This window comes from Nanorana parkeri, unplaced genomic scaffold (assembly GCF_000935625.1).
Source record: "Nanorana parkeri isolate BGI_ZX_2015 unplaced genomic scaffold, ASM93562v1 scaffold924, whole genome shotgun sequence".
NCBI classification, from domain to species: domain Eukaryota; kingdom Metazoa; phylum Chordata; class Amphibia; order Anura; family Dicroglossidae; genus Nanorana; species Nanorana parkeri.
In genome coordinates, this window is record NW_017307192.1 from 372,265 (window position 1) to 380,044 (window position 7,780).

Sequence of the window (7,780 nt, forward strand, 5' to 3'; positions counted from 1 at the left end):
TCAAAAAAAAAAAAAAAAAAGAGGAAGGGGGGGGGGGGGGGGGGGGGGGCACACAAATGAGAAGGAAGGAAAGCCACGGACAGTAGGGGAGAAAAGGGAAAACATAAGGAGGAAAGCTGGAGAACATTGATAAGGAGCTGAGAAATAAAAGGACACATAAAAATTGACAAAGACATGGGCAATGATCATCATTGGTGGTTGATAAATGGTAAGTTATATATATTCAGGCACAGGAATAATTTTTGCTTTATTTTTAAGCTTTAATCATAATCATAGGGACCGTTCCTTAAGTTGGGGTGTCTCTAGTTAAATTTAGTGTTCTTTTCTATGCTCTGTGTAGGGTTCTCTTAAGTTCAGGACATTGATCAAGTTGTCTCCAGTAGTTAGAGTGAGAGGATACAATTGAAGGGGTTATGAATATTTATTTTACCTTGGTCAATCACTGAGTGGTTTGTTCCAGTGATGTTTGCTGAGGAAGTGGATAATCATTGGTGGTGACCTTCTAGAAGGTCTTTTGCCTCCTGGGCTTCTGCCGGGGTAAAGGGTCTACCCTCTTGGGCTTTTGCCTGGTGAGGATGCAACGGTGAAAGGATCTTCTTCCTTAGGCCTTACCCCAGCACGGCAACCGTACCCTGCTGAAGGGTATATCCAGAAGGAGCGGAGCAGAGAGATGGCTGCATTTAGGGAGCATTGTAGAAGAAGACTAAAGAGCTAGGTAGAAGCTGGTGATGGTGGACATGCAAGAAGTTCTCACTACTCAACAACTAAGGTACCTGTGACTGTCTTTATAGGGGCAAGTGTTTAGAGATCTAAATGGACCCTTAACTACAGATATTGACTGCTTCCATTGAGTCATTGATCTGCTTGGTCAATCTTAACGAGCCAACTACATTCATTGCTACTAAAGATCTAAGTTCTTTTCCGATTTTGTTTAGGTATCAGGTGCCCTAACCTTCTCTCTAGAGTCTGTGCAAAATAAGAGACTGGTGCCCAACTTTTTTTTTTGCCTCACAACTAGCCATGGATTCTGCCCTAAAAAGTGAACTGCTAGCCTGCCTCACCATCTAGGAGGTAATCCTCAACCACCCAGATGGAAGGAGTACTACTTAAGTTTAGACTCACCTTACTGATAATGACAGCTGTGGGCTATGAATGACAGACAATGTTACCTTTCCATGCTAGTTAGGATGGTACTGACCAAACTGGGCTAAGCAAAGATTTTTTTGAAACCATGGCCAACCTATTAGATTTGTGGTGATGATGTGAGAATTGTGGAGATGATGTGAGAATTTTTGTTGTCTGGGCAGACTTTTCTTCTTCCCGGAGTTCTTCTTTAAGCCTTAGCTGTGAAAGTGGCTGGACTGTGTCTCCAAACCAGCTACGCTGTTTTGTGCTAACAGCTACAATACTAAAGCCTGTTTTGCTGACACGCCTGACCACTCTTCGCTTGCCGCCTGCCTGGACCCGACTACGTTCTGATCTCCTGCCTTGCCTACTGACTGCTTGTTGGCAACTCAGATTGCCTGACTACTCTATGCTTGCCCCCTGCCTCGACCACTGCCTGGACCCGACTACGTTCTCGTATCCTGCCTTGCCTACTGACTGCTTGTTGGCAACTCAGATTGCCTGGCTACTCTCTGCTTGCCTCCTGCCTCGACCACTGCCTGGACCCGACTACGTTCTCGTCTCCTGCCTTGCCTACTGACTACTTGTTGGCAACTCAGATTGCCTGACTACTGTCTGCTTGCCTCCTGACCATGAGCAAACTCTGACCTACTGCCCCATCTACTATCACCACACTGTGGCCATCTTGTCCTCGCCCATTCCTTGGCAGTGTGATTCTGAGAGCCGTGAACTGGTACCAGCCTGCAAAATGAACCTAACTCAATTATCAGGAGCTCTGGTGAAGACTAGATGGTGCTTAGACCCTGCACCACAGGTGAGCGTGCGTCACCTGCTAGGAGATGTTGACTGAACAAAAGCCAGGGTGGGTCAGACCCTTCAAGAAGGTTGTTTTAAATATCTATGCTCTCCCTTCTGATCACATCACTAGAAAGAATCCTTGGGGACTGGCCAAGGAAGATAAACATTCATACATTGCTACTTCTCACACTACCTACTGGAGACAATAAAACAGCAGCATGTATCCAAGTAGAAGGCCTGCTCCCCATGGGGTAAAAGTTGGTGGCCAACCTCCAGATGAATTTGAGACTAAACTTAATTCACAATGGCCATAGGCCTGTACAAGGAACTCAGGACTCACCCTTTACCACAGACTACAGTCTTTGAGTGTGAGCGCTTACCTCCAAGACAAGTCTCAGAGCATGCAGTGTTGCCTTTTCTCAGTTCTCCCAATTAACAACAACAGGGACTTTCAAGATACCTAGGCAGAGCCTTTGGGCATATAGTCCAGCACCCACATATACCTTTTCCTAATACAGGGTGGACATCAGGCCAACTGACGCTGGACACACAGAGACCATTACTTGCCACAATTTAATTGAGCACTTCTATTACACTTCCCAGCCCCATTGCACAGGAGAATACCCAGCCGGGTGCAGTTGAACATAAATTACATTTTACTTCAGAGGAGAATAAACTCAAAGTAAATCGAGTGTTAATAGTGATTTTTCCAACACATCGGCATAACAAGGCTCAACCAGGAAAGTAATATTTTCCTTTTTAAAGGTTAATTCCGGTGCTCAGTTAGTCCCTTTTTTAGAGGAATCCCCCATCCTGACTTCCCTATCTAGTTCTTTCTCCCATAGGAAGGACATCTTCTTCCAAGAGGATGCTAACAGGTTATGGCGCAGTCCCAACGACTAGCCCAAATTATTGGGGACGGGCCACTCCTTGGGCCAAACTCTCTTGCCTAAACTCTGACCACCTGACTTTATATCTTTTCCTCAAGGGCCCCAAAATGACAAGCCTGTTACCTGCCAATAGGTGGGAAATCCCCTAAAAGAGGCTTATGCCCCATAGGAGAAACCTAGTGGGCACAGAAAATATACACAAAGCTCAGACTGGTTTAAGCCTACCAGTAGAAAACACTAACAGGGTTATTCACTAAAGGGTGAAGAGTTTGGAGAAGGCAGGAGAAGTGAACAATCTAGGACAACATAGCTGAACTGGAAAGTGAGATGAATTGGAGAATATTTCGAAATCAGCTACCGTATTTTGCGGTCCATAAGACGCACCGGACCATAGCACGCAGGGAGGTCCGGCGCGCCTTATAGAGCACTCGACAGACTGTAGCTTCTGACACAGCTTCTATGACAGAAGCTGTGACAGAAGCTGCAGTTAGTGACCGCTGAGACAGGTGGCGCTGTGATTACAGCGCCACGGTCTCAGTGATCACACAGAGCAGACGAAGAAAGTCCGTTCTTCGTCTGCTCTATGGTGATCTCCATCGTCGCCGCTGCTCGGTTTTAATACGAGTGATCTCATTAGATCACTCGTATTAAACGAGCAGTGGCTCCTACTGCTGAATACGATCGCCGCCGCCGCTGCTCGGCTTTAATACGAGTGATCTCATTAGATCACTCGTATTAAACGAGCAGTGGCTCCTACTACTCGCCCGGCGCCCAAAACTGCATGTCTCGGGCGTCGGGATTCGCTCCATAAGACGCAGGCACATTTTCCCCCTCCTTTTGGGGGGAAAAAAGTGCGTCTTATGGAGCGAAAAATACGGTATTTTGTCCTAGATTGTTCACTTCTCATTCCCGCCTTCTCCAAACTCTTCACCCTTTTGTGAATAACCCTGTAAATGTAGCTAGGGACACTCCAGCTTAAGGCAGGGGCTCTACATTTTGAAAACGGCAAGAGCCGCCTAAGGGCCACTAGAGAAGGCCAGGAGGACTGCATATGTACCGTAGAGATACTACTAACCTTCATTTAGGATAATATAAGGGGCATACCAGCAGTTTCCATGATTTTTGGGAAGGACTTTGGCGACCACGCATGACAAATTTGAGGCACGTGTAACCAAATTCCAACATGACCCACCAAATAGATGAAGGCAAATTTCCACACATTTTTTGGCAGTTTCATGACACTTCTAGTAGCAGGTTGCGTCCACCTGTTTCTTTTGAATGAAAGCTGGTTGAAAATAGTTCATATTGTATTGAATATGCTGTGTGTGGCCAACTTAAAAATCAAAAAAAACAAAGACTGCAAGAGAAAAGAATCCAACAGCAAGACCTGAAATCCCGATGACCTTGTAATTGTTTACTCACCCTATGTTCTTCTGACCCAGAAAAGCCCAGTAAACGCAGACAAAAACACAAGCAAACACGCATTGTGACAGAAGACTAATGGTATTAATAAATGTTAGTGTGTGAACATGAAATAAATGAATCTCCAGTGTTTGCTGTGTAGTTTGGGCTTGGGCAGGCAAGGAAGACAATCTCTTGGGGGCCACTTGTCTGGTTCAGAAGAGGTCATAAAACCTCCTCTGTATTGTGCATTACATCTCTATATTGTAGTTGTTTATTTCAGGGTTTTATATTTCTGATAATGATATACTAACATAGATCTTGTTAGAGGTCTAGAAGGGATTGCAATTTTTTTAAAGGGAATGCATAGTATTTTGTATTACTTGATGCAAATAATCGTATGACTGCCTGTTTCTACACTTTCTTATGTGTAGTATGTGATTTGTTTGTATTCATTGCTTTGTGTTGCTGCAGTAGTTATATCTTAATGCTCTTTCTCACAATACAAGTCTATGAGATGATTTACTAAAGGAGTTGAAACTGTTCACTTTGCAAATTTGAATGTTAACAGTAGACAGGTGCGCCGTCAAAAAATTTGTTCCGTTTCGGAATATCCGTTATTTCGTATTTCGTAATTCGTATCCAAAACTCAATTCGGATTCGTACGAAATACGAATTTCCGTTAGTTTCGGCACATTTTCGTAACTTTACGAACATTCGTTATGATGAAGTTAAAAAGCAAAAATACCTTTGTTAATATTGGAGTCGATGTGGTAGTTGTTTTTTTATCCGAAATACGAATTCCGTTAGCGGATTCCGGATCCGAATTTCGTATTTCGGACTTAAAAAAAAAAAAAACTACCATCAACTCGAATATAAATGTACTTTGCTTTTTAACTTCACCATAACGAATGTTCGTAATGGAACGAAAAAACGTCAACGGAATTTCGTATTTCCTGCCTGTGTATTGTAATGCAACTCTCAGCAGCAGCGGATCCGTATTTCGGATTAAAAAAAAAATCTTGTCATGTTGTTCAACCTCATTTACAGGGGTAATATTAGTTCCTGTTTCAAAGAAATTCGGATCCGAAATTCGTTAACGGAATTTCGTATTTTGGATATAATTCGGAAACTGCAATTCGGATTTCGGATGGTTCCGAATTTACGAATTTCAGGAAAATTCGTACAAATTTCGAACGTAACGAAATGAATCGCACATGTCTAGTTAACAGAGCTTAGTGATATGATGAAGCTGTTTTGGTTTCAATCAACCAATCATGTGATAGCCGTTTGGGTGTTCAAAGTAAACATAGATTCAGCTAATTAGCTGTCGGCTCCATTTAGTAGAGAATTTTCCAACCTGCTCCTTCGATCAGCTGAAGGGTGCCAACAGTGGCACCCACACAGGAAATTTGGTGCGTGTACAGCCTACTTTACTGTCCAGTGTTGGGAGTGTGCTCACTTGGCGCCCCATCACTGTGACTGTGGCTGTCACTAACATCGTCTGGTCTGTTTAGTGGAGTCGGCTCCAGATCACATGACTGGAAAGCCCAGGTAACCCCTCCAGCATTACGAACATTTAAAGCGTAATTGCCGACCATAAAAGGTTTAACTTAAAAATCTTAAAGAGGTCGCCAACATCCAAATCTCACCAAAAATTCAGGTGAAAGCACAGAGCAATCAAGTATTTAAATTGTAGCTTTTAATAATTTATTCCCATCAATTATTTTCTATTCCCTTGCGAATTTGGCTACTTTAGGAAGAGCCAGTTCCCCAGCACAGCCCCCTCCCTGCTTGCACTTCCCAGCCCTCTCCTCTACTCGGCGTATCTAATTACTGCCTGTGCTGTACCAGCTCCTTCACCCTCCCCTGACCTAAGTACATACTAGAGATTTTCTATCTCAGCTGGCAAAATTTCAATGTTTCCTATTAAATACAATGGGCCAGATTAACCGAGATTGGCAGTAGTTGAGGAATGCGAACTGTTGCACATGCCATCTTGTTTTGGTGCATTGCATGTTAGATGAACTATTATGTTGCAGCGCATGTAGTTTATTTGTCCCATAGTAGAATGTGTCTTGCCTTACGGCATTATCCTCTATGCACTTGGTTCTGAACTGGTGGGTTGTGACCCAAAAGTGGGTCGCGACCCCATGTTCAGTGGGTCGCCGCGTGCCTTCCTCAGTATCCCCCTTTTGCAGCACTGCCAGTTCTTGAGCCAAACAGCCATTCAAAATATGCAGCCCGGTGCAGAGTGTCAGCTTGAGGTGGAATGGGCTAGAGCTTTGGCCGTGAGGGAGCTCCATCCATATATGTACAGCTTCCTTACTTGTCTTGTAGAGGTGCCTGAACCAGAGTGATGTCACATTCTGGCTCCTGGCACCTCTACAGGGCACACAAAGGGAGCTGTACAAGCAATGCACCTATGGATGGAGCTCTGTCGCAGCAACTCACAATGGACCCCAGGCTGAGGATCCACTCCAGTTCTGGTAAGGTATGGAGACTGGGTGGATCTTTTGAATGGCTCCCCAAACGCACCTCCCACCCATAGTTTGATCCCCTGCCCCGGAACACACGGTAATGCAATGCTGAGCGTTCCATTTCAGTGCGACTTAATGACCAAAGACAAATGTGGGTCCTGAGGTTACACAGGTTGAGAACCACTGCTCTATGCCATTGTCCTCTTGGTGTCTCTAATGTGTCAAATATTAACAAAGCAGTTTCCGGAATCATGTTCATTTGGTGTCGATTGTGAGACTTTTCGCAGTTTTGATTTTTATACTTTGTATATTTTTATACTTTGCCTCACTAGTCACATCTTTGTTCACAAACCCTTCAAATTGAAGAAAAACAGGTTTCCATGGGCCAAATATTTGGTGCACTGACGATAGTTTATCCGGCCCATTGTACAGACCATGCAGTTGCATAATGGAACGAGAAAAGTAATAATTTTTTTGTCCAAGGTTGTTTTATTGGCTTACAAGGTGACATTTTCCATGCTGGCGAAATTCCATTCTAGAGACATCTAAATATGAAGTCATTGTGATGAACAGCAATAGTTGATATTTTTCTTTGTCTTGCGGGCTTTAGTCTGATGTACTGATCCTAAATATCCACTGTTCTCTATACAGCTCACACCAGCCTCCTCCTCTCTGGGTCCCCATCTGGCTCCTGGCCCCAACACACAGACTGTATCCAGGCTAATGAGCTGTGCATCAATGACCCGTCGTGCAGCTCCAGATACAGGACTCTGCGGCAGTGCCTTGCAGGCAGGGACCGGGATGTCCTGCTCTCCAGTCTGGAGTGTAAAACTGCTCTGGAGGTTCTACAGGAGAGTGCCCTGTACATGTGCCGCTGTCGGAGAGGAATGAAGAAAGAGCTTCTGTGTCTACAAACCTACTGGGGCATACATGCTGGCTTGACTGAGGGTGAGTAGATACCAACATTTAACCTGTGTCATGCTCTGGCTTCTGGAATAGAATGCATCTGACCAGAAATGAGGCCATGGGAAAAAATTAAACCGATCACAGAATACATGGCATTCTGCAAATGGCCAAGGGGAGGGG

The 7,780-nt window shown here is 44.4% G+C and overlaps 1 protein-coding gene across 1 annotated transcript in view; it reads left to right on the forward strand.

The window, feature by feature from the left end:
* Positions 1-7,323: 7,323 nt before the first annotated feature.
* The window catches only part of GFRA2 (GDNF family receptor alpha 2), a gene marked incomplete at its 5' end in the record, with an annotated part of 79,593 nt that continues 79,136 nt past the window's right edge, over positions 7,324-7,780 (forward strand). The window contains one exon of the mRNA XM_018566202.1: positions 7,324-7,642. Coding sequence (XP_018421704.1) covers positions 7,324-7,642 — 319 coding nt within the window. The remainder of the gene's footprint in view (positions 7,643-7,780) is intronic.